Consider the following 24948-nt stretch of genomic DNA (forward strand, 5'->3'; position numbering starts at 1 on the left):
TTGGTTAAAATAGAACACATTTAATATAAATATTATATTAAGGAATCACAGAGGAAAGGTCCAAGGGGCTGTTGCGAGTGGGGTTGGGGGTTGTTTTTTTTTTAAATACGGAGACATAAATAACTGTACACAAGGCAGCTAAATACAGAGTGTTGTGGTAGCGCCTCCTGGTGGCCACTTACAGTGCTGCAACCAGAATAAGGTTTCCCCTTTTCCTCCCCCTCTTGCCAGGCCTGGCTCAGGGACTGAACCTCCAAGGGGCCAGCGAGGCCCCCCACCCCTACCCCCCGCACTCCATTGCCCAAGGAAGGGTGGGCTCAGAGAGAGTGCTGGCTCCAAACCAGCCCAGGATGCTACTTGGTAGTAGGTCAAGTAGAAGGATGGTGGAACTAAGAAGGGCTTGGAGAGATGGCTGTTTTCCAACTCCCCAGGACCTTGTCCTCAGCTTGAGAGTCGACTCAGTCCTTAAATTCCACGCCAGCAGCTTTCACTGCTCCAGTGGTCGTCAGAGGCCTGTGTTGGGCTGTCCCGCGGCCCTGTCCTTTTTCACCTCGTAGGGAAACACAGCACCAAAGACATCTTCATGATAGCGCTTCTGGCTCTTGAAGAGAAACAGGGGCCACGAGGTCAGCCCTGCTGGCCCAGCCACCCCCCCACCCCCCACTCACCAAGCCCTGGCTCCTCTGTGACACGGAACAGGCCAGCAGGAGCCCTTTGGTGTGGAGAGTGCACTTGGATCTGGTTTATGCCCCCCCCAGCCCCATTAGCGCCTGCTCTGGGGTGAATCCTCTCAACATCTCCTGAAGCTCTGCAGGTGGACGCCATTCCTACTTCCTGCCTAGTGTTCGTCTCACGAGATGCCCCAGAAGGTGGCATAAGTCTGAGATAAGTCTGGGTGGGAAATACGGTGCACTTTCTCTCCCCTCCTCCACCCCAGTCTTGAACTGTCATGATACATCTGATGGTACACCAGTGTGTTTGCCTTTGTTTAACTGAGCATGTTCTAAACTATCTGACCCTGGAATCTACCAACTCTGAACACATTTTGGGAGACATTTGTGGGGTCTTGCTGTTCTTCACACACATATGCTAATGCCACCCCAGGACCTTCATGCATGCTGTTCCCTGAAGAGCAGCCTAGAATGCCATCTCCCTCCTTACCCACAAGGCTTCTTCCTCACCTGCTTCAGGTATTTTCTCAACTGTCACCTTCCAGTGACATCTTATTTAAAACAATAGGCCCCTAAGTCTCCCTCAGCAGCCTCCCTGATGCAGTATCCATTATGCATGTTCTGTTGTATCAACTCTTCTAGAATGTTCCATCCAGGCAGGGATTTTTTGCTTGTTCTATCTACTGCTGTATCCCTATCACATAGTAGGTGCTCAAACATGATGAACATAAGAACGTGTCTTAGGAAGAGTATGGAAGTGGTGAGCACAGGCTTTGGGGCCAGAGACAGAGTGCTAGGCTTTCAGCTTCACTGTTGTGGACCCCGAGGCCCCTCCCTCTGTAAAATGGGGGTGTAAATGTGCCTCCCTCATGAAGCCCTTAGAAGGAAACGCCTCATGGGAATCCTCCATAAGCACCTGGCCCCAGGTGGGCCCCTGATGAACACTGTGGCTGTTACCATCATAAAGGGAGTGTCCTTCCCACTGGGGGCTGAGGACAAGCAGACAGCATCCTGGGTGTAAATAACAGGTGCTTCCTGCATAGGAGGCTGCCAGAGGGGACAAGTTTCCTACCCGGTGTTTGTTACTCTGCTCTGGCTACACAGCTGCTCTCTGAAAGGGGCCTGGAGAGAGGCCAGAGAGGTCCTCCTGCTCCCATTCCACCCATGGAAAGACAGAACTCGTGGACCTGCCTTCTTAAAGCTGACAGGCAACCACACGGGGGGGGGGGGGCGGGGGGGTAGAGTTAGGCTTTCCAATAGCCCATCTGGACTGCTCTAGGGTTCCTTCGGGACCCAGGAGTGTTCTGAGATTCTCCTGGTCCTGTCGCCCTGGTCCTAGCTCCTTCTGCAGCCTGGACCCTTGACTACACGGACCCACACATCAGCTCCCCGTACCTTGAGCTGGAAGAAATAATCCTCAACCTGCTCTTCACTCAAGCTCAGCTTGGCGGCCACCAGCTGCTTCAGGGTGTGGGCCACATCTCGAGCCATGCGCACATCCCCACAGACATAGAGGTGGCCAGGGGACTCATGCAGCACTCGGAGGATCTCGCCAGCCAGCTGCTGCCGCAGAATGTCTTGAACATAGACCTGAAATCAGAGGATACGGTGGGTCTAGTCCCTAGCCCCTGGGAGAGAGGCTGGGGGTCAAGCCTGCTGTCCCCCGTTAGGGGAGATAGGGATGTCAGGGGAGTAAGCACCCTCCCAGGCAGAACCGTGGCTCAGTATGAGAAGGTACACTGACACCTAGCCCAGCCCAGGTCAGGGGGCCCCCCGGATATTCTCCAAATCTTCATCACACTTCAAAGAGGCATCAATCAAGTCAACCCCCTGCCCAGGGCTCTGAGGCCTGCCTGCCTACATTCTAGAAAGGGCAGCCTCCCCATGCCCAGGTTCATTGATTCGAATCTGGGGTGCAGGTTTCCAGGCTTCCCAGTCACACAGAGGGTTCAGGAGACAATCGGGATTCTGTATTTGTTCCACACCAGATGTCCAGTGGGCCCAGAATGGGGTCCAAGAGGAGTCTTCAGGAACAAGTTCATGACTGCTGAGCCAAAAGTTTGTCCAAATCCCCAGGCTCCTGGGGCCCAGTGCAGTAGCTGCCGTCTAACCTTTTCAGCTGGAGTGTAACCAGCTGGACCATTCTCCCTGGGCAGCCACGTGCCCGAGGGGGCTGCTGGGGGTCTTCAGCAGGCTGGGCTCTGGGGATTAACCCATAGTGTCACCCTGAGTTGATCCTAAACCTCTCTGGGCTTGTCTCTTCTCCTGGACTACAGGGCACAGTGCTCTCCACAGTGTCACCCTGATGGGTGTGTGTCTCCACTTTCCAGCTGAGGAGATGGAGGCTCAGGGGGCCAGGGTGTCCACTCACCGCCGCACTTACCTTGGGCTTGCCGGGCAGCCGAGAATAGGCTGTGTGCACCTCATGCAGCACCCCCTTCCGGGCCATCTCCAGCATCTCCTCCCGATACAGGTGGTCCTCCTCTGGGTGGCGGCATCCAAACACGAGGGTCATGTGGCCTCTCTGGAGCCCTGCAAGACCCAGCAGGCTGCAGTTACCAGCACGGCCACCAGAGGGCAGATCACAGCTCAAAGTGACCAACTAGAAATCTCTTCAAGGGTCCTGTCTGGTATAATCTCCATTTTACAGATGAGGAAACAGAGGCCCAGGACATAACTGGACACGCAACTGAAGGGCAGGTACAGGAGTCCGTCCAGCTCACCAAAGGTCAAAAGTGGGGATTTCCCCCATTATTCCCTGAGAAATAATGCACAGGCCAAGGCAAAGTCTGGAGGAAAGTCTTCCTGTGGACAGGGGCCAGGAAACATCTGTGGGGTGGTGGCAGAGTTCTTCTAGGCAGATGGTGGCCACCTAATGCTGTACCCCACACAGGAACCTTCAAGCTGTACCTCTTTAGGGTCTTATTTTATTTATTTCTTTTTCAGTACTGAGGATTGAACCCTGAGGCGGTTTACCATTGAGTATGTCCCCAGTCCTTTTTATTTTTTGTTTTCAGACAGAATCTTGCTAAGTTGCAGAGGCTGGCCTCAAACTTGTAATCCTCTTGCCTGAGTCTCCCAAGTAGCTTGGATTACAGGTGTGAGCTACTATGTCCGGCTTTCTATTTTATTTAATTTTTTTTTCAGTATGAGGTATGCAAATCAGAAGATAATGAAGGGCTGGGTGCAGTGTATGCACCTGTAATACCAGTGGCTCGGGAGCCTGAGGCAGGAGGATCACAAATTCAAAGCCAACCTAAGCAATGGTGAGGTGCTAAGCAACTCAGTGAGACCCTGTCTCTAAATAAAATACAAAATAGGGCTGGGGATGTGACTCAGTGGTGGAGTACCCCTGCATTCAACACCCAGTGCCAAAAGAGAGAAAAAAAAAAAGAAGAAGATAATGATGGCAGTTTTCAAGATCACACATTCATCTGGGTGCAATAATGCACACCTATCATCCCAGTGGCTTGGGAGGCTTAGGCAGGAGGATCACAAGTTCAAAGCCAGCCTCAGCAACTTAGTGAAATCCTGTCTCAAAATAAAATGTAAAAAGGGCTGGGGATATGGCTCAATGATTAAGTGCCACTGGATTCATTCAGTCTCTGGTACCCCCCCCACCCCCCCCAAAAAAAATCACACATTCAATACCAATCCTAAGCCAATACATTGTTCTTTTTTGTTTTGTGTGTGTTTTTTATTTTAAAATATGCGTGATTATCATCCAATTCATGGAGCACAGTGTGATACTCTGACACTTGCATACAGTGAATAATGATCAAATCGGGATCATGAGCATTGGCTAGGCCTCGCCGTGGGCTATACCTTTATGCTCAGAGTCATGGAGCCGCTGCTGCCAGAAACTGCGGAAGGGCGCGATGCCTGTGCCCGGCCCAATGAGGATGCAGGGATGGGAGGGGTCCTCGGGCAGCTGGAAACTGCTGGCACTGAAGGGAGACAGAAGAAGAGAGGCCTCATCCTCAGACATCCTGGGCTGGTGCAGGTGCAGGACAGGGGCTGGGATGCTGGGCGTGTGGCCAGGAGGTGGAGTTGGGGATGGAGGAGAAGAGCTCCAGGTCGACTTCCTGCCGGCCACCTCCCTTGCCCTGTCCAGGCACATCATCTCCCCACCCAGGAGCCTTCTGAAAAGACCTGACCCCACTGTACTCTGGGCACCTGCTAGAGACACAGCCAGGGGATAAAATGGGGAGGCCCAGTGTGGCCTCAGTACTTTCTCGGTACTGGACCAAGTGGCCCAGAGGGGCACCTAACCCCCGATCTCTCTCTCTCATCCCAGGACACCCAGAGGTCAGTGGTCCCACAGGGATGGGAGGGTGTTTACCTTCGCACAAAGCAGGGCACTGGGTCCTGGGGCATCAGGCTGCTGAGCCACGTGCTGCAGACGCCATGGTGCAGTGGACCCTGGCCACCTGCAATGACAGAACAGACCTGACCATCATTCCCCCTCCAGCCCGCAGGTGACCCTGTCAGCTGCTCCTCCCACACTGACGCACCCCCTTGGGCTGGCCTGCCCACTCAGATGCTCTAAGGGCTGAATGAGAGGCTGTGTGTCTCTGGTTCTGGGGTCCACCCTCTACACATCCAGAGCTGGGAAAGGCTGCCAAGGACTTGGCAGGCAAGGTGCCCCTTTTACCTCTCAGAAACCAAGTCTCAGAGAGGGAAAGTGGCTTGACAGGTTGCTCAGGTGGTGGATGGCTCTGGGTCCCTGTTTCTTACTCGATTGCTTCTTCCAAGAGTTTCTCCAGGGACCCTCCCAGTCCCCAATCAGCTTGGAGATGGCCACTGCTGGGTGTGTCCTCGTGAGGGTAGCCCTTGCAGGTATAGCCTGGGTGGGGGAGGCCTCCCACTCACCCCGCCTGTTCTGATGTCACTGTCTTTCCTTGTAGTCCCTCCTGGCCTTCTGGCCCTAGGACTGAGACCTGGTCCATGGGGAGCTCTCTGGTGGACTGACACAGCCTCTGTGAGCTCTTAGAAGCTGTGTGACTATTCTTCACAGAGGATGGAGGGCTCCCAGGTGTGGCCAGATCCCAGCTTGCCACCACAGACAATGCTGAGTGACAGGGGGCAGGGCAGGGGGCCAAGTGTGTCCAGGGGAAGAGCCAAGACCACAAGGGATTGGCCTCCCCATGAGCTCCATCATGGTCGCCTGCACGTTCCTTCTTGGCTACTTAATCCTAATCTCTCATTATTTCCATGCCTGTCTCTTCTTTGGCTCTCCAGATACTCCATGAGCACAGGAGCTATGCCTGCTGCGTTTCCACACCCACCATGGTGCCCAGCAGAGAAGTGTGACATAAGCCGTCCCTGAATGAGTGGAGTGAATGAGTGACCAACCAAGTCAGAACCACCCTGAGCTCAGGCTGACTCTCGGGGACTAAGAATCACTGGGCTCCCACTGAGTGTTGGATGGTCTCCCCATGTGATCTCATTAACTTGTCTCAAAGTGATGAAGAACCAGGATTCAGCAATTAAAAAAACCGGGTTTGAATCTCAGCTGAGAACTTACTACCTGTGTGACTTGGATCAGTGGCTCAGCTTCTCCTCCCCCGTGGAATGCCCAGTACCTCTCTCACCTGGCTACTGACCCTAGTGATTCAAAGTGGTGAGCTTAGCGCCTGCTCTGTGGTGATCTCTTCCTCACACCCACGAGTATGATTGACAACTCTGGGAGGGGGCGGGGTTACCACCCTGTTTAACTAATGAGATCAAAACTCCCAGATGTTGAAAAGCTGCCCCAGAAGTAGGAGAGCTGTGCCCTTCACCTTGGGTGCGGTAAGTGACCACGGCCACGGTGAGGTGGACCTCTGTGGGTGTGTGGTCGCGGGAGGAGCTGATGGAGTAGTAGCGCGGTTTCAGAAGAGGGAGCTGGGAGAGCAGGAAGGCAGCCGGTACCCGCAGCGATGGGAACTCCTCCAGCACCTCCAGGAACGTGGGGCTGTTGGTGGACTTCCACTTGTAGTATTCTGAGGGCTGAGAGTCAAGGGCAGGGTGAGGACTCAGGGTGCCTGCCCCGCCCCGCATTCACCGGTCAATCCCGCAGCGTGCGCTGTCCAGGGTGCTGAGACTCCCAACCTGCAGAGGAAGGGCTCCCGACCTGGAGTAGCAGTTGTCTAACTTTGTGCCCAGAACTCTGCTGTGGGCAGCTCAACTCCATTGCGATCTAAATCAGGGCAAGGCTTTGGAACCAGTTAGATCTGGGTTTGAATCTTGGTCAGACACCCTTCCAAGCTATAGAACCATCCCCCTTACTTAACCTTTGTGAAACAAGGACAGTGTCACTGCCCACGTGGGGACATTGTGAGAATTAAATGAGATGGCATGGGTCAAGTCAGTACAGCACAGCTGGAAAGTAGAGTAGTGGGAGGGTTGGGATAAAGATGATTAGCCACAATGAGGATGATGATCACGATGTCTGGTGACTCTTAGCAAAGACTTGGGCCCAGAAGCTGCAGGTGAGTTAATGCATGCTCTCATTAAGGTGCTAATTCCGCTCTCTGTCACTGCATCAGTTATCCATTCGTCCACACCACCCCTCCTCCTAGGCTTCTGAGTGCCATGTTTTGAGAGGACAAGGACAAGCAAGACATGGTGGATCCCCTTTCTAGCTCATTCCCAAGGAAGTGCACTTTGGCTACATCCTGCTGGCACTGAGGAAAAATTCAGTTTATTCCACACAACTGTGTCCTATAGCAGGGATGGCAGACAATGTCTGGCTTCCCACTAGCCCTTGACAAGTCTCGCCTTGGGAATCTGGGGAGATCCTCTTGAAGGTTAAAGACCCACTCTGGGAACTTCCCCTGCCTCACCCACCAACCCTGACATTTACCTGGCACAGGGTCTCCAGCCTCTGTCTCTCAGACTCCTCTGTGGCCAGCCTGGCCAGTTTTTGGAGCTGCAGAGGGGTTGGGGGCGTGGTGATGTCCAGGAAGTAGGTGAGGGCCTGGCTGAGCGAGCAGGGGGGCAGCCTCTTGTCCCTGATCCAGTAGCTGCCTGCAGAGGGAAGGAAGGGCATCAGGAGAGGGAAATGCCCCACCTGGGTTTCCCGGAAGGTGATGGGACTCTGGGAAGACACACTCTATGCTCCAGCTGCAGGGGAGAAAAGAAGGTGGTACCCAGAGATAGGGCTGCCAGGAAAGGCCGACTCTCGGGGGACTAACAGTCCTTCAAGAGGCACCCTAAGTGATATGATCCTGACGAACTAACCACGTCCTTCTCTGGCCTACACCTGTACAGTAGCAAGATATCGACAGTGAACTACAGTCTCCCACTGGCTAAATTCCACAGGAGACTGACCTATAGCCCAGAGGCCTGTTGTTCCTTTAGAGAAAAACTCATGACCACCATGCCCTTGGGTGTTATACCAAGAAGTGCTGGCTAAGCAGAAGATTAGCACAAAGTGAGATGGCAAGGGTGAAGGAGTCCCAAGGGGCAGTGTGCAGGGTAGTCACAGCATGGATCCTGGGGCCAGCAGACCTGGGTTCAAACTCTGACTCCCTGTTTCCTGTCTGAATGACTGAACCGTAGGGCTCTGGGTTTCTTCCCTGAGAAATGGATATGATGACAAAAACCTGTCTTACTGAGCTTCTATGAACACTGAATAAAAAATCAGGCATGTAAAACAGTTGATACAGTGCCCTGTACACAGGTACTCGAAAATGTTGGTAAAGATTATAATTATTATTATTATTTCATCTGGGCCAGAAGTCTGATGAACCACAGGGCTTCTCTGGCTCTCCCCCTTTCTCCTGGACAGGGAGAGATGGGGGCTGGCTTTGCTTCTCTGACCCCCCACTTTCCTATCTTGGTCTCTGTGCTTAGAGGGTATGTCCTTTGGTGGTATCAGTAACCCCGAGGACACTAAGGCCAGGGAGCTATTCCTACAGGCCGGGGCTGGGGTAGCTGGCCTGGGGTAGGTAGGGGCCCAGCCCTGGGGCTGGCTGGAGAGGGGCTCTCAGCCAAGGGCTCACCGCTGTCATCCAGGGCCTCCAGGCGCACAGTCTGCTGGGCTGCGGGGCTGTCCACTACTCGCTCCAAGATGCCTTGGACCAGGGCCAGCTGGTTGCTTGGGAAAACCCCGAGGTGCTCTCCGGGCAGGTAGCTCAGGTCTGTGCTGTCCTCACAGGAGAGCTCCACCAGGAGGGTGGTGCGGCTGCAGAAGGAAGGACCTGGTGACTGCCAGGATTTCCTCCCGGCCACCTGGAAGGCGGGCCAGTTTCCCCAGGAAATGTGCCCTCCTGTCATTTTCCTGCCTGGTTCCTTGAGCCTGAGTTGGGGACCAGGCATAGCTTTGGGCGGGAAGACTCAGCATCCCACAGTTTTCCCTTGGGAGAAGGCCACCCCGCCCTGCCTGGGCAGCCCGCCAAGCCCCCCGAGGTCTAGCTGGAGGCTGTGCTGAAAGAGAGCCTCCTGCGTGGAGATCTCTAGGTACTGGAAGAAATGCTTCCCTGTCCCCAGCGCAAAATCCTGTCCTTACTAGAAAAAAAGTCCAGTTTCCCTAATGAACTTGGGAGAGGACAGTACAGAGAAACAAAACCCACAAATAATCCCCAACGCTCAGCTTCCTGGCTAGGACATTTCCTCCCCGCCAAAACTTCATGGCAGCTCTTAAGACCCCAATGACTTGTATCCCTGGGCCTCTCCTTTCAATGAAAGAGTCTAGTGAGGAAGGAGAGAAAGCAAAGCAGGGGCTTTGTTCCCAAGCTGGACAACTGGCCGGTCAATTGAAACTGGCTGCAAAGACACACAGGTGGCCACAGGTTGGTAGACCAGTTGATCCTATTGGTGGTTATTTATTTATTTATTTTTTTGGTGTGTATGTGTGGGTACTGGGGATTGAACTTAAGGGTACTTAACCACTGAGCCACATCCTGACCCTTTTATGTTTTATTTTGAGACAGGGTCTTGCTAAGTTGCTGAGGCTGGCTTTGAACTTGCAATCCTCCTGCCTCAGACTTCAGAGCTGCTGAGATTACAGACATGCACCACTATGGCCCAGCTATGGTGGCATCACTTCTAGTGACAGCGGATGCTTCTCTCCTTTCCCTTCAAGGACTGACTTGCTCTGGTCTTCCATTTATCAAAACAGAATCTTCTTGGAACATCATCCAAGAGCCCTGCACGATACCTCACCTGGATTTGGGACTCTGTAGATTCTGCTGAGACTTGAGCCTCATGGTGAACACCTTCTTGGCGTGCATTTGGCTGAGGGCTGTGGAGACACAGATAGGAAAAGTGGACTCTTGAGCAATGGTCAGGGAAGTCCCATGTCTGAGTCAATTATTCTTGCCCACTGCCTGTTATGGTTTGGACATGAACAGTCCCTGAATTGAAGACATATCCCCAAAGCAGCGATACTCAGAGGTGGGGCTTTGGGGAAAGGATTGGATCTTGAGGGCTCTGGCCAGTGGATAAATAATTTGAAGTCATTGCTGGGAATTGTAGGAGGTGGGGACTGGTTGAAGGAAATAGATCACTAGGGGCATGCCCTAGGGGACTACATCTTGACCTTGACCCCTTCCTCTTTCTCTCTGCTTTCTGGCTGCCATGAGCTGAGCAGCTTTCCTTCGCCATGGAGTCAGCCGACCGTGGACCGACACCTCTGAAACCACGAGCCAAAATAAATCCTTCCTCCTCTAAGTTGTTTTTATCACGTATGTGTTTGTCAGCTTTTGGTTGCTGTGACCAAAATATTTGAAAAGAACCACTCAGAGGTTGGGCTCCTGGTTTCAGGTCTCAGTCCATGGCCAGCAGACTCCACTGCTCTGGGCCTGAGAGGAAGCAGAACATCATGGTGGGATGATGGAATGGAGGAAAGCTATTAAGTTCAGGGCCACCAAGAAACAGAGGGAAAGAGGAAGGAAGGGGTCAAGGACATATATAGTCCCCAAGGCCACACCTCTGGGGACCTACTTCCTCCAATCACACCTCACTTGCCTATAGTTACCACCCAGTAGTTCATTCAAATTATTAATCCATCAAGTGGATTAATCCACATATGGGATTACAGCCCCCACAATCTAGTTTTTTCACCTCTGAACACTGCCTAACACATGAATGGGCAGGGGGTAACCTTCCAGATCCAAACTGTAACTGACAAAAAGCTGACTAATACACAGTGGTAGCTATTGAGATTTTTTTCCTTCTGTTTTCCCCCCGTTTCTGAATATAAAGACCCCTCATCTGACAGATGGTGGATGTGCTGCTGCTAACTATTGGGAAATTTAATTTAGAACCCAAAATGCATGTTGTCCCAGGGCAACTCCCTGGCTTGGGATCCACAGGAGGGCAGAGCTGAGGCTGGGGATGTTCTGAACATGCAGAAGCCTGCAGGATCTCTGTTCTTTAAAATGATTTAAAAAATAAGAACTCTTCTGGGAGGAGTGAGGATCACAGCACCTAGAGGGAGCAGAGCCTGACCACAGCCTGGAGCCGTCTCACACTGCCACCGTTGGTAAAGCTGGGCTCAGCTCCTAACCTGGCCATGCTACCACTTGCTTCACCTCCTGGAACTTCAATTATTCTGTCCCTTTCTCACAGGTTGAGTGTCAGGGTCTCTTAGATCACTGTCCATGGTATCAGCAACAAAAACCCAGCACAGTCAGCCCACCCCTGATGCAGCCCATCCTCCCTCCCAGAGCATCTTCTTCAACAGCTCTCTTTGGAGCCTGGGGTCTGGTTGAGTACCAGGCTCTTGGATTCATTGAGGCAGATGCCTGGCAACCCCAGCTGCTGTCTCCATTCAGAGGGACCTGGTGGACTCCTTGGTTGTGGGCTCAAGGCCCAGACACCCAACCCAGGCAAGAGGCTAAACAGGCCTCGTGTGGTGCAGAGTGGCAGGTACCTTTGTTGAGGTCGAAGGGCTGTGAGTCCTGCACAAGCCTGTGGTGGTGAGGCTCCCAGGTCATGCTGCCCGTGTAGAGCTTGGGGATCTGAATGTGGTGTTTGCCTCGAATGTCAAACGTGTCGCAGGCAGCCTGGAAGGCAGTGCAGACTGGTGTCAATCATCATCCTCCTCATCACCGATGGGGTTATCAGATTGTAGGCCCTCACCATGGACCCAGCATCAAGCTGAGTGCTTCAAAGAATTTCTAAGCACATGAATCTATAGGGTCACTATAGGGACTCAAAGAGGTGCCCAGGCTTTGCACACAGTAGTTACCACTAATATTAGAAATATTAATACTGACATTGTCTTGCCAACATGGTGAGGGAGGTTTGAATACTTTTCTTTCCTTATGTGAATCACATGGAGGAGGCCTGGGCTTTGAAACCAAGTGCCCCCAGCTCAAGCCTGAGCACCTTTGCTGAGCAAAACTCTTCCCCTCAGTGATAAGCCCCCTACACCCACAGGCAGCCCCCATAATAAAGGTCTACGGAGATACTGAGCCAGATCCGAAGAGCTCAACCATGTGGCCTCTGTCCCCAGCTCTCTGTGGCTAGGAGTCCCAAACAAGATGTGGTTGTTAAGAGGTGACCTAAAAGGCCAGGGTTGTGGCTCAGTGGTAAAGTGCATGCCTAGCACGTGTGAGGTACGTGGTTCAATCCTCAATACCATATTTTTAAAAAAAAATAAATAAAATAAAGGTATTGTGTCCATCTAAAACTAAAAAATGGTTTAATAAATAAGAACTCTTCTGGGAGGAGTGAGGATCACAGCCTTGACCTGAGTCCCCTGGCCCACACCTGGGACCTACCCACAGGGTGGGGCAGAAGTCACACCACCCAGGATGGCTGGTACACATGGCCTGGGTGTGAAGACACCCCATCATGGGGCAGCTCTGGCTGGGTACTGACCTTGAAGGTGTGCACGGCCCAGCTACGGAATGCATCCTCCTGCCCGCTGAGCTCGTCACCTTCCCCCATTGGGGTGAGCTGAGAGGCTCCCAGGTGGGACAACTTTTGGTCGATGTCATGAGCAAAAGCACAGAACTGTGGGTACATGCTGGAGCCAAGACCGAACACGGCATACCTGCCCCAGGAGGACACACACAGAGACTCAGGTCACATGCAAGCAGCACCCCTCGCCAATGTCCTGCAGACCCAGCCTCGCACTCTCCCATGCCAGCTGGGCCATGCCCGCTTTGGTCCTCTTTGAACTCTGGCCCTCACCACCAACTCCCATGACCAATGCATGCTTAGCTAGTAGACCCGGGAGAGGAAGTGGTTTCCCCAGCTGGATCTGCAACACACTGGAAGGATAAACTTCAGATTAGGGCTGTCCCTGTGCTGGACAATTCCAGGAAGACCCACTTATGCACATCCAGTTTCATCCCCAGATCCCAGACTCTGGGCCCAGAGGTTGGGCTCAGCCAAAAAAGGAGTGGGGAAGAGCCTGACCTGAAGGTGTTGGTGAGCTCCTTCAGCATGAAGAGGGATTTCTTCAGAGTCTAGAAAGGGAGACAACCACAGAGTTCGCAGGCCAGGATTCACACAAGCACAACTTTTTGTTTTTCTCCTGGTGGCCCATTTAAAAACTGGCCATATCTAGCTGGGCTGGGCACACCTGTAATCCCAGCAACTCCAGAGGCTGAGGCTGGAGGAGCACAAGTTCAAAACCAGCCTCAGCAACTCAGCAAGGCCCTAATCAACTTATGGAGACCGTGTCTCAAAATAAAACATAAAAGGGATGGTGTTGTGTCTCAGCGGTAGAGCGCTCACCTAGCACACGTGAGGCACTGGGATAGATCCTCAGCACCACATATAAATAAATAAATAAAATTGTTAGGAACCCCAAACAATTTTAGGTGCTGTGTGATCCAGCATAAACAGTGTCAAATCATGGAAATTATTCCCTTTTGTGTATTTCATTTTTTAGTTATTCTCTTCTCCATTTATTTTTCATCCTTCTGTGTACCAGGAGTCTCTAGTTGGGGCCATAGAGCTGTAACCTCTTGAATACTTGTCTATTGCACTTAAAAAAAAAAGAGAGAGAGAGAGACAGCAGACTGGGTTGGTCAATAGCATTAACTAAAAATCAATAATTTTGGATTTCACTGAATTTACTTTTTGCTGGATTTCCCTTTGTGAGAGTGATACAAGTTTCCTTTAAACATGAGTTTTTCAATTAGAAAATGTGTAGGTCAATTCACAGAGATTTATTAAGTGTGTCAGAGGAAAGGTGGCCTGTGAAGGACCCTGGGTGACTTGGGGTTTCACTCCCAACCACCCTCTTTTTTGGGGTGGTTTCCAGGGATTGAACTCAGGGGCACTAGCCCACTGAGCCACATCCCCAGCCCTACTTTGAATTTTAGTTAGAGACAGAGTCTCACTGAGTTGCTTAACGCCTCGCTTTTGCTAAGGCTGGCTTTAAACTCATGATCCTCCTGCCTCAGCCTCCCAAGGCGCTGGGATTGTAGGCATGCACCACCATGCCCAGCCCAACCACCCTCTTTGTGGTATGCCGATCCCTTTGGACCTTTCTTTGGTTCTCCTGGGCTCCACTCAGCCCTTGGTGATCAGGACCTTGGGCCACCCACCTGTCCGTTGCCAGGGGCATCTCCATTCCCAAATGTGCTGGTCACTACCAGCAGTAGCCGCTCCTGCTCCATGTCGCTCAGGCTGTACTCGTCCATGCAGAGGACCTGCGCGGCACCCAAGAGGACATTAGCCTTCAGCTCCCAGGCTGGGCCCTCCACCCTTTCCCCAGACCCCTATCCAACTGATCTGGTACCTTGGGGTTGAAGGCACAGCTGAACAAGGTCCCCAAGTCCTGGGCCAGCGCTTCTGATTTTCCTGTCTCAGTTGCAAAGAGGATCGTGACTCTGACTCGGGATGACATGGTCTTGCGAATCAGCATAGAGGCAAAGAGCACAGCTCTGTGGGGGCAGACAGACAGATGCTGTGTACTGAGTCCTCTTCCAGAAGGAAGTGAGGGTTAGGATGGGAAGGGGACAGAGTTCCAAGTGGACAGGTGGAGGGAGAAGCAACCTTCATTTCTCACCAGGCGTCCACCCTGACTAGTGGCCCTTATCTCGCCTCACCATCTACTCGGCCCCTTTGGGGAAGGGAGGAGAGAAAAGGTGGCACACAAGCATCCAGTGACCCTCAGAATTACTGCCCAGATCTCTGGGAGCCAAACTGCACAAAGCACACTCTGTCTCTGTGTGCCCTGCTCTTCAAGGCCTGGGGGCAAAAGCTGACTAGAAGGAAGGGACAATGCAGAGGCTGGTGATGATGGCCGTTCCCACTCACTTCCCCAAGACTTTGAACCGGATCTCTCTTCTCCTAGGTCTCTTCTTCTCGTCCTGCCAGACGTGGGTCTTCCAGGGCTCCACCTGCAAGAGAAGGGAGATGTGAGTGTAGGCCAGGGTCCTGCTGGGTTCATAACTTATAGTCTGAACCAGGATGCTTTCGAGAGGACGAGGAGGAGCTTGATGGGCCTCAGTAGTCCTGGGCAGACCAGGGTACACAGCTGCCTGACTTTGAAAGTGAGGCAGTTTCTCTCAAAATTGAATATTTGTGTGTGGTGCTGGGGATTGAACCCAGGGCCTTGTGCATGAAAAGCAGGCACTCTACCAACTGAGCTATATCCCCAGCACTTGAATCCTTTTTGATAAAACGTGTACTCATTTCCATAGCTAGCAGTTACTGACTGCATTCTGGCCTGGGCACCGGGCCACACTCTTAAAGAGGCCAGTTCCTATGACTCTCAAGCACATCCTCCTCTCATGGGAAAATCAGGGCCCAGAAAGGCAGGCACATAGGTAGCAAATGGCAGAACCAGCAGTCTCAGTCTGACCTCCCCATGATGCTAGGTGACAGTTTTCCAGACTCCCCAAAGAAGTAGGTATATCAAATAGACACCAGGGAGGCTTAAGCCGGACATGGCGACAGAACACAGAAAGCACAATGAAAGGAATTTCCTTTATCTCTGTAGACATGGACAGGAGATCCTCTGAGTCCTAGATTGGGGCTTTAGAAGCATTAAAAACATGTCCCTGGGGCTGAGGATGTGGCTCAGTGGTAGAGTGTTTGCCTAGCATGCCTGAGGCCCTGGGTTCAATCCACAGCACCACCAAAAAAAAACAAAAACAAAAACAAAATCAAAAACAAAAAACAAAAACACAAAGAAATAAAAAATTAAATGTATCAAGTCTTAAAAAATAATAAGTCCCTGCCCCCTCACCCATGGCACACACAGTCTCCACACCCGCGTTCCAAGAGGAAGGGGACAGGAGGCCCCTCCCTCACCTGATAGTAGTAGAATGGGGACAGGACATAGTTCAACATTTCCTGGTGAAACACAGGGGTGATGCTCCCAGAAATTGGAGGGACCAGCCAAATCCAGTCTGCAGGGCAGCCCCCACGGGCCCGGTACTCATTCTGCATGTGCTTCATGAAGGACTCCGCGGCCGAGTGATGGTCCATGATGGTCACGTTCCGCTTCTAAATCAGGAACAGGAGGGAAGTTGAGATAAGGGGTGAGGAGAGTGGAGAGCGGCCAGTGGCAACAGGGACAATTCCCAGGGAGCGCAGGAAAGCCTTGGATACCACTCCTCCTGGCCTTTCTGCTCACCTACTGGAAATAAATGACCACATGGGAGCCCTTCCCGAGCCTCTGAAGGGGCCTCGACATCATCTAAGCACTGTCGGCCCAGATGACATGGTGGCCCCCCCATGATCCTGGGGAGAAAGCATCCAGCTTCTCATGCCCACAGGTCTCCCCACCCTCCCGGCAAATGTCTCGTAGAGGACTCAAACAGAAGCCCTTATTTGCAGATAAAGAAATACCACCCCTGCCATCTGTGCCCTCTCAGCCAAAAATGAACAAGACATCTCAGTGGAGAGGCCTGAAGCACGGGAGAAGGATTACAGGGAAGACGAACCACCCATGTCCTAAAATTAGAGGCCACAGGATCTGAGACAACCTGGAATGACCCATTAAGAGCAGCACCACCCCAATGTCTAGGCAAACCATTTGGTCAAGAGACACGTGTTTAACATCGTGGTCCAGACTCTGACCTTTCACGGACAAGTGACCTTGACCTACTAGTTTCTTAACCTTGACCTTTCTTAAGCTTCAGTTGCCTCATCTGTAAGCTGGAATTGACAGTTCTACATCATGAGGTTGTTGAGAGGGTGCAATAAGTTAGAAACAAAGCATCAAATTTCTCAGTAGATGTTAGCTACTATTATTATTTCCATCTGCCAGGTACCGCGTAAGGCCCTGGCATAATAGGAGGAATGATAGTCCTTTTCTCTGTGGTAGGCTGTGGGGTCTAACTAGGGGAAGCAGAAGGAAGTCTGGGAGCCATGATGGAGGGGAACAAGGTTGCTTGGGGAGAACAGAGGCTTAGGAGAGTTGAAAGGGGCCTCAGGAACAGCTTCTGGAAGAGGCCAAGTCTTAAGAATGGGTACAAGGTGTCCCGGGATGCAGGGGTCTGGGGGGCATTCCTGGGAAGAAGATGCTATGAGTCAAGGATGGAAAGGACGGGTACAGCCAGCTGATGCAGGGCCTTGTACGTCCAGCCACATCTTTTAAAATTTCATATATAGGTACTTTCCCCCTTACTATGGGCTTAAATCTTGATAAACCCAGCAGAGTTTGAAAGTCAAATATGTATTCAATACCCCCGACCTCCTGAACATTGTGGCATCGCCACACAGCACATTGCAGAGGGTCAGGTGGTGAGCCCGATGCTGACGTGGCTGACTGGGAGCGGAAGGTTGCTGCTGCTGCCCAGTACCACAGGAGTATCCTGTTCCCCATCACCAGCCCAGGAAAGATCGAACTTCAGAATTCCAAGTTTAGTTTCTGAATCCACATCACTTTCACCCCTCTGTAAAGTTAAACAATTCCTAAGTCAAACTAAGTTGGGGACTGTCTGTGTACATACATGGCGACTCCTCAATGCCAGGCCAGTGGTCGTTACAGGAGCCAATGATCATAGCCATGATAACAATTATAAATAACAACAGTAAAACAAACATGCTGAGGGTCCCCTGTGGGCCAGGCAGTGCAGCTAAACGTGTTGCAAGAGCTGTCATTTAATTCTTAAAATAATCTAGGGAGGGAGGTCCTGCTATGATCCCCATCTTTCAGGGAAGGAAATTAGGCCACATTTTTGGAAGGTCATCCTGAAGGACGGTGACAAGGAAGTTCTGGAGACTCTCAAGCCCTGGAGGGGCGTGGTCAGCCATGGTCAGGAGATGGCAGAGGCTCTGCAGATTTTCTGGGATATAGCCGCATCCTGCCAGCAGCAGGGCTGATGCTGGGAGTCCCCTGGAGCCAGGATGTGTGGTCCAAGGCCAGCCCTTCCTGAGCGAGGCCAGCTCCAGGAGCTCTCTTCCTGTTCCTCTCAGCTCAGAACCCCCGACTCCATCACTCACAGTCTTGATCTGCCTGTGGAGTGACCCAGCCCTGAGGAACCGTGTGTGATGCATATATATTTTGCTTACTACTTATGTTCGTGGCCCAGCCTAGCACTGGTACATGGAAAATGCTCCATAAAATTTTGCCAGTGGCTTAGACTCTAGGGCATCTGTCAGTTTGGTAGAGATGGGTCCAGCTTCATACATCCTGGGCCTGAAGTCTAGGAACAATGTGAACAGGGGCAGCAGATGGACTGGTCTGGCCGTGCCTGGGAACCAGCCTGCTGTGTGTGGGCAGAGGTAGACGTTGAAACCCCTGCTCTTGTGCATGGGACTCACATTCATTCATTCACCCAGTATAAATAATTTTAGCATTTGCCTTGTGTCCAACATTATGACTAGAGGTGCAGTAGTGAGCACAAGGGACAAAGTCCTGTCCTGTGGCTCCCCAGGGAGCTTAGATTCTAGTGAAAGAAATAAAACAATGAAGAAAGACAGAAGTAGATGTCCAATAGAGTGCCACAGACTATGAAGAAAAACGAGGCAGAATTAAAGGAGTAACAGAGAGAGACAAGACAGAGGTGGGTGAGGACGTTGACTCACGTGGAGGACTTGGGGAGGGCTTCTTTAAGGAGGTGACAGCTGAGAACTTCTAGAAGGGAAGGAGCTGGCCAAGGCATGATTGGTGGGAAGAAAGTTTTACACAGAGTGAAAGTTAAAGGCAGAGGCCCTGAGGGGGAAATTCTCTTGGTGATTTTGAAAACCTGGCAAGAATTTCAGCATCACTGAGGAGGAGTGGGAGATAAAAGCCAGACGGGAAGGACTACTGGAATGACTGCAGGAGGAGGAAGTAAAATGAGTTCATTGAATAGTTTTGCTGTAAAGATAAGCAAAAAAAAAAAAATGTAGCTGGAGGGAACCTGAGGTTACCTCCATTTGTTACCTGCAGATGGGACCTAGGATAGCCTGCCTGCACACCGATTAGAATGTTCCAGCAGAGAAGGAGACACTGATGATGCAAACAGAGGGGAGGGGGATTGGGGGGAGTAAAGGCCTTGAGCAATTGAAAGCTCACAGGGATCAATGCGCATGCGTAGGGACTGACTTCGGAGGCAAGGAGTTGCTCGGTGCTAGACCAAGAGAGCGAGCAAGAGGGCACAGCGAGCGGCCTGCTGTGTGCCAGGGCCTAGCCGGTGCCGGGCACATGTTGATGTTCAATATTTGTTTGATGCAGGCACAAATGAACAATGCTGCCAGGGGGAACATCCAGCACCGAGCCGGATCATCTTCTCACCAAAGCATCGGTAGACCCACGTCACCTGACGTACCTGGAAGCTATGGAGCACAGCAACGTTTATCTCCGTGACAGCCCGGTCTTTCCAGAGGGAGGCCAGCATGTGCGTCTCCAGGCCCATCCTTCTCCCCACTTCCTACAGGGCAGAGCAGCAGGGGTGAGGCCTCCTGGGGACCCACCTACAGGCCCACTCACACCTCCAGTTAGGTGGCCCTCGTTACCTCCAGGATGTTGTAGCGCTGGACATCACAGAAGTCCCGGACTCCGATCTCAGTGCCCATGTACCAGCCATTGAAGGGGCACGCGGGGAACTCAAGGCCACCCACCTCCAGCAGCATGTTGGACACAGCCGGCAGGGCATACCACTTCAGGTCCAGCTCGCGGAACCACTCGAACCTGGGCGGAGGCAGAGTCAGTTGCAGTTGGGGACTTCTTTTTTTTTTTGTCCCCAGCTCCCCCACCCCCACCCCCACCCCCCCAAAAAAGCTTCAAGCTTCAGAGTCAACCAGGAAAACTCCTTTCCAGGTCTCTGAGTCACTCCACCAGGAAAGTGAACTGGGAACACCAGATGTCATTCATTAAATTACGCACTCATTCACTGATTCCTTCCCCCCCCCCCAGGCCTTGTGCTAAATGCTAACAATCCAGTAAAACATTGCAGTTAGGAGCTCCAGAAAGAGAAAACAGAACCTCAAATTTGGCCTCCCTACTGACAAGCAGTGGGACCCCAGGAAGCCTTTAGCCTCTCTGAGCCTCAGTCTTCTCATTCATCAACACAGCATCAAACTCATGGGACTATTTTGAAGACAAGACCATCCATTTATATATCCAATTATTCTATAAATATTATAACTGAGCAACTTCTGTGTGTCAGCTCCCTTTCGGCTTCTGGGGATGTTCTGGTGAATAAGAAAAGTGAGATCCCCAATCTCCATTCGCTTACAGTGATGTCTAGACTTTGAAACTACAGAGAGGTAAACAAATACATAAGAAAATAAAAACAAGATGATGTGTTCGTCTGAGGGTGACGGTGCCTACTCTAGATTAGGGGGGTCAGGAGAGTCTTCTGGGCGGGGGCGGGGAGTGACACCATGGACAATACCTTTCAATAAGAAGAAAAAAAAAAAAAAAGGTCTTGCAAAAGGGCAGGTCAGATTGGAGGAACAAGAAGCGCAAGGCCCTGAGGCAGGATGGAGTCCAGCGTATTCAAGGGACAAGAAGAAAGGCTCAGGGGCTGGGGATATGGCTCAAGTAGTAGCCCTCTCGCCTGGCATGCCTGAGGCGCTGGGTTCGATCCTCAGCAGCACATAAAAATAAAATAAAGATATTGTATCCACCTAAAAGCTAAGAAATAAATACTAAAAAAAAAAAAAAAGAAGAAGAAGAAGAGCTCAGCCTAATGCGGGCTACATAGTCTTAATATGTGGGGTTACTTTTGCTATTTTTAGAAGGGCCAAGAGTAGGTTCTGATCCCACTGAGCTCTCAGAGTCCCCATAGCCCTATCCTTGCCCCACAGCAGACAGACAAGCTGGGAGGAGGGAAAAGGAGACCTGGGCTGCCCAGACTGAGTATCTCCAAGGGTTTTTGTCCTGAGGTTGAGGCTCTCCCGGCTCCTCGGGGCCCGTTCATCTAAGCCTCGGATTCTTTTGTCCATCAACACATCTTCCTAAGTCTGAGGCCAGAGAATATAATGCAGAATTGTTGCAGAAGGCATAGGATGACACCTGAGTGTCACCTGCTGTTGCTGGGCTCTGGGGGAGGCACGGGAGGGGTCTGATGGTCGGAGTCCGTGAGGAAGGAGAGGGACGTGCCTGTGGATTCGCTGGTCCCACACCCTCAGCCACTTACTTGGGATGTTCCATGGGCACCTCAAGCACAAGTTCAGGTGGGATTTCAAAGAACTCAGGGTCATGGCCATCAGCCTGCAGGACCAGAGGCAGCACATCGAAGCGGCCATAACGAGGCTTCCAGCCCAAGTCGATGCACAGCTGGAGGGCAAGACAGGTCCAGTGAGCCTGTGGGCCTGCGCCTTGACTCCCCCAGGCCCCACTTGACACCCAGCACTGAAGACCCTGGGGTAGAGACTCGGCGGGTACCTGGGTGAACTCCAAGTTGGCAGGGTCCCCTCTGATGGTGCCATCAGGCATCTGGTAGCCGGCATACCGGATTAACTGAGAATTCCAGACTCGGAAGTCGTGCTTCCCATCGCTCCGCTGGGGGAACACAGTGATGGTCGACCTTCCCCAGGACAGGAGTGGCACTGTTTACCATCTGGCCCTGGTGGGGACTCCCAGCCATCCCCCCTGGCCCACCCCACCCCCGACTCTTCCTGCTCTGCAGTCTTTGCAGCTGAGCTGCCTCCCACCTCCCACCAGCCCCTTCCTTCTGGACCAGCACAGGGACCACTAGGGACCTCTGCATCCTTTAGGCGAGAGTAGCTGCCCCTCCACAGCCCTCTCTCTCCCTGCCCGGTATTTCTTCCCCTGAAGTTGAGTCAGCCGGATGCCTGTCTAGTGCGGGTCATGGTTCACAGTGAGGGTCTCAGACACCTCTGCATCCGGGTCCCCTGCCTCTTCTTCCCCAACCCCCCATGCTGGTCTAGTCCTGCTACATGGTCTTAATATGTGGGATCTAGTGATGAGTCCCCACTAGGTGGCCCCTGAGTATTTTGCTGGACCCCAAAATGAGTGAATGACAGAAGGAGATGTTGGTCCTATCGGGTGGGGGTAGGGGGACAGAGTGACAAGCAATGACTCACCTACCTCTAAGAAACCACACCAGAGTCATATGCTAGAAAACCAAAGTCTCAGCCCCTCTAGGAAGTGGAGAGCTGTAACACTGAACCGTGAAGTTACTTCTTAAAGGTGGAACTTCCACAGGGTTCCAAGCCCAAAGGAAACCCACCCAGGAAAATGGGCTCCTGGTAGAGGCTAAGCTGTGGAGGCTGGGCTTGCCATTAGAGGTCCCCGAAGACAGGACCAGCCAGATCTTTCTCCTTTTCTCTGTCCCTGGTTTCTCCTGGAATTGGTGAGGCCTCCTCCTAGACCCATCTGCATGTTTTGGCTAAACTGCGGGGGCAGAGTAGGCCCCACGGCCACCCTGGACAGGCACCCCCACCTGATGTTGCCGTTGTTGGTGGCATAACGGATGTGTCTGCAGAGGTGTTCAAACATCTCCTGGGCGGTGGAACAGCTCCGGGCGTCAAAGACCTGCACACAGCCCACCAGAGTCAAGGATACTCATGCCTTGACTTGAGGCATGTCAAGAAATGCGTAGGGCTGGGGATGTAGCTCAGTGACACAACATGTGACAGCGTATGTCCTGGGCTCAATCTCCAACACCAAACAACAAACAAACAAAAATCCGAGGACTATGCGGACAGAGGCTTCTGGGCCGATTGAAGCCCTGGGGGACAGCAGGCGGCCTGCATGCCCCCATTCCCACAAGACAGAGGGGCCTATGCTCCTCTGCGTGAACGGCGGCCCCTTTCTTCTGTTCCCCTGGGGCAACCCCACTCAGGAGACTCCAGCAAAATGCACATCCCAAGAAAACCCAAATTTATAGCTCTACAAGTCAGGAACACCCAACCCCAGCCTGCTCCCCTTGCATCTCGAGCCTATTTGACACGGTTGGGGTTGGCTTTCCTGGTTTTGCCTCATCCATTTCTCCTTCCAGAGGATCCAAACCACAAAATGATCCTCCAGCGAAATGTGGCCCAGGAGCCTAGGATAAATAAAGTGGTCTCTCGGAGCCAAGAATTCAAACATTTGAGGTAAACAACCTCTCTTGCAGCACCAAGGCCTTGGCAATAACAAAAACAAGGTCGTGGTGTGGTTTTACAATGGCATTTGGATCTCCTGAGCTTAATGCAACAGAGAAGGTCAGCTAGAGATCCTGAAGTTAAAATGGGATTCTGGGGGCTGGGGATGTGGCTCAGTGGTAGAGCACTCGCCTAGCACATGTGAGGCACTGGGTTTGATTCTCAGCACCACATATAAATAATTAATTAAAGATCCTTTGACAACTGAAAAAAATATATTAAAAAAAAAAAAGGATTTTGGATTTCTACGGGGGCAGGGTGGGGGGGCTTTGAACCCTATCTCGGGCTGGGAACATGGGGCTTCGGCTTGTCCTTGGAGACCTAGGCACAGCTCCGCTGGGCTGCTCCAGAGCCATCTGCTCAGGGCTCAGGGCCAGCCCACCTCCAGCTCCTCTCCTGCCCAGGGGGAGGAGGCTCACCTGCAAGTTGGACCACTGGATCCTCCCGATGCAGCGGGGGGCGTTGCGCCAGGCCAGCTTGGTGGCAAAGATGAGCTCATCTCCAGTCAGCTGGTAGGTTCCTGTTGTTTCGATCTCCTTTGTCACCGCTTCCACCCTGGCCAGATGTTCCTCTATTTTTGCCCTGGGGGACAGGAAGATATCAGGAAGACCAACAATGAGATGACCTTACGTGGGGATTAATTCAATCCACAGAAGCAGGAACTGCAATTGGACACCAAAAGGGCAAGCTGTCCCTCACGGGAGACTGTCCCCTCTGAGGTCTGCTCCAGGGGCCTGTACTGAGTGCTCAGCCATGGCCATCTTGAAGTGCTTAATCATTTGGAATAATGAGTCTACATTTTCATTTTTACACCAGATCCTGCAAATTATGAAGTCTGTCCTGCGTCAGTGAGAACCCTTATTATTTCTAGGTACTTTTTCTTTTCTTTCTTTTTTTTAATATATTTTTATATTTGTTCTAATTAGCTATATATGACAGTAGAATGCATTTTTTTTAAGAGAGAGTGAGAGAGGAGAGAGAGAGAGAATTTTTTTTAATATTTATTTTCTAGTTCTTGGCGGACACAACATCTTTGTTGGTATGTGGTGCTGAGGATCGAACCCGGGCCGCACGCATGCCAGGTGAGCGCGCTGCGGCTTGAGCCACATCCCCAGCCCCAGTAGAATGCATTTTGACACATCATACAAAAATGGAGTCTAACTGTACATGATACAGAGTTACACAGGTCACGTAATCATATATTTACCTAGGATAATAATGTCTGATTTATTCTACTACCCTTCCTACCCCTGTGGCCCCCACTTCCCTTCATTCCCCTCTGTCTAGTTCAAATTACCCCCCTTATTGTGAATTAGCATCCATATATCAGAGAAAACATTCAGCTTTTGGTTCTTCAGGATTGGCTTATTTTGCTTAGCATAATGTTCTCCAGTTCCATCCACTTACTGGCTAATGCCATAATTTCATTCTTATTTAAGGCTGAGTAATATTCCATTGTGTATATATTCTAGGTACTTTTTCTTTAATGATTCATCTTAGCAAGGGGTCTGATCCTTCTCAGACATTTACCAATGTTGGAGGAGCAGAGTCCCATTAAGCCACAACACTGTCCTGACTGTTTTAGTCAAGGGAGCACCTGTTCCCCTTGTCCTGGCTAAGAGGAGGTAGGCCAGACCCTCCTGCAGCAGCTCCTGAGCACCAAGTACTCACTATGAGCCAGGCACTGTGCAAAGCAATTCACAGACAAGGTCTCATTGCATCTGTGATTTTTAAAAGTCTTTTTGAGTTGAGTGTAGTAATACATGCTTATAATCCCAGCAGGAGGATCACAAGCTTGAGGCCAGCCTCACAACTTAGCAAGATCCTATCT

General features: G+C 51.7%; 1 protein-coding gene across 1 annotated transcript in view; it reads right to left on the reverse strand.

Annotated features, from left to right (window-relative positions):
* Positions 1–24948, reverse strand: part of Nos2 (nitric oxide synthase 2) — a 36733-nt gene continuing 11785 nt past the window's right edge. Inside the window, exons 5-26 of the mRNA XM_078042527.1 lie at positions 23537–23699; positions 22415–22506; positions 21394–21535; positions 21146–21285; positions 19518–19692; positions 19331–19432; positions 15882–16076; positions 14883–14965; positions 14362–14506; positions 14168–14272; positions 13029–13078; positions 12486–12660; positions 11533–11665; positions 9822–9900; positions 8660–8841; positions 7519–7682; positions 6455–6662; positions 5014–5101; positions 4497–4618; positions 3055–3203; positions 2067–2261; positions 1–601 (exon numbers count right to left, since the gene is read on the reverse strand). Coding sequence (XP_077898653.1) covers positions 506–601; positions 2067–2261; positions 3055–3203; positions 4497–4618; positions 5014–5101; positions 6455–6662; positions 7519–7682; positions 8660–8841; positions 9822–9900; positions 11533–11665; positions 12486–12660; positions 13029–13078; positions 14168–14272; positions 14362–14506; positions 14883–14965; positions 15882–16076; positions 19331–19432; positions 19518–19692; positions 21146–21285; positions 21394–21535; positions 22415–22506; positions 23537–23699 — 2983 coding nt within the window. The 3' untranslated portion in view covers positions 1–505. The remainder of the gene's footprint in view (positions 602–2066; positions 2262–3054; positions 3204–4496; positions 4619–5013; positions 5102–6454; positions 6663–7518; positions 7683–8659; positions 8842–9821; positions 9901–11532; positions 11666–12485; positions 12661–13028; positions 13079–14167; positions 14273–14361; positions 14507–14882; positions 14966–15881; positions 16077–19330; positions 19433–19517; positions 19693–21145; positions 21286–21393; positions 21536–22414; positions 22507–23536; positions 23700–24948) is intronic.

The sequence above is a fragment of the Ictidomys tridecemlineatus genome, chromosome 3 (genome assembly GCF_052094955.1).
Source record: "Ictidomys tridecemlineatus isolate mIctTri1 chromosome 3, mIctTri1.hap1, whole genome shotgun sequence".
Lineage (NCBI taxonomy): Eukaryota > Metazoa > Chordata > Mammalia > Rodentia > Sciuridae > Ictidomys > Ictidomys tridecemlineatus.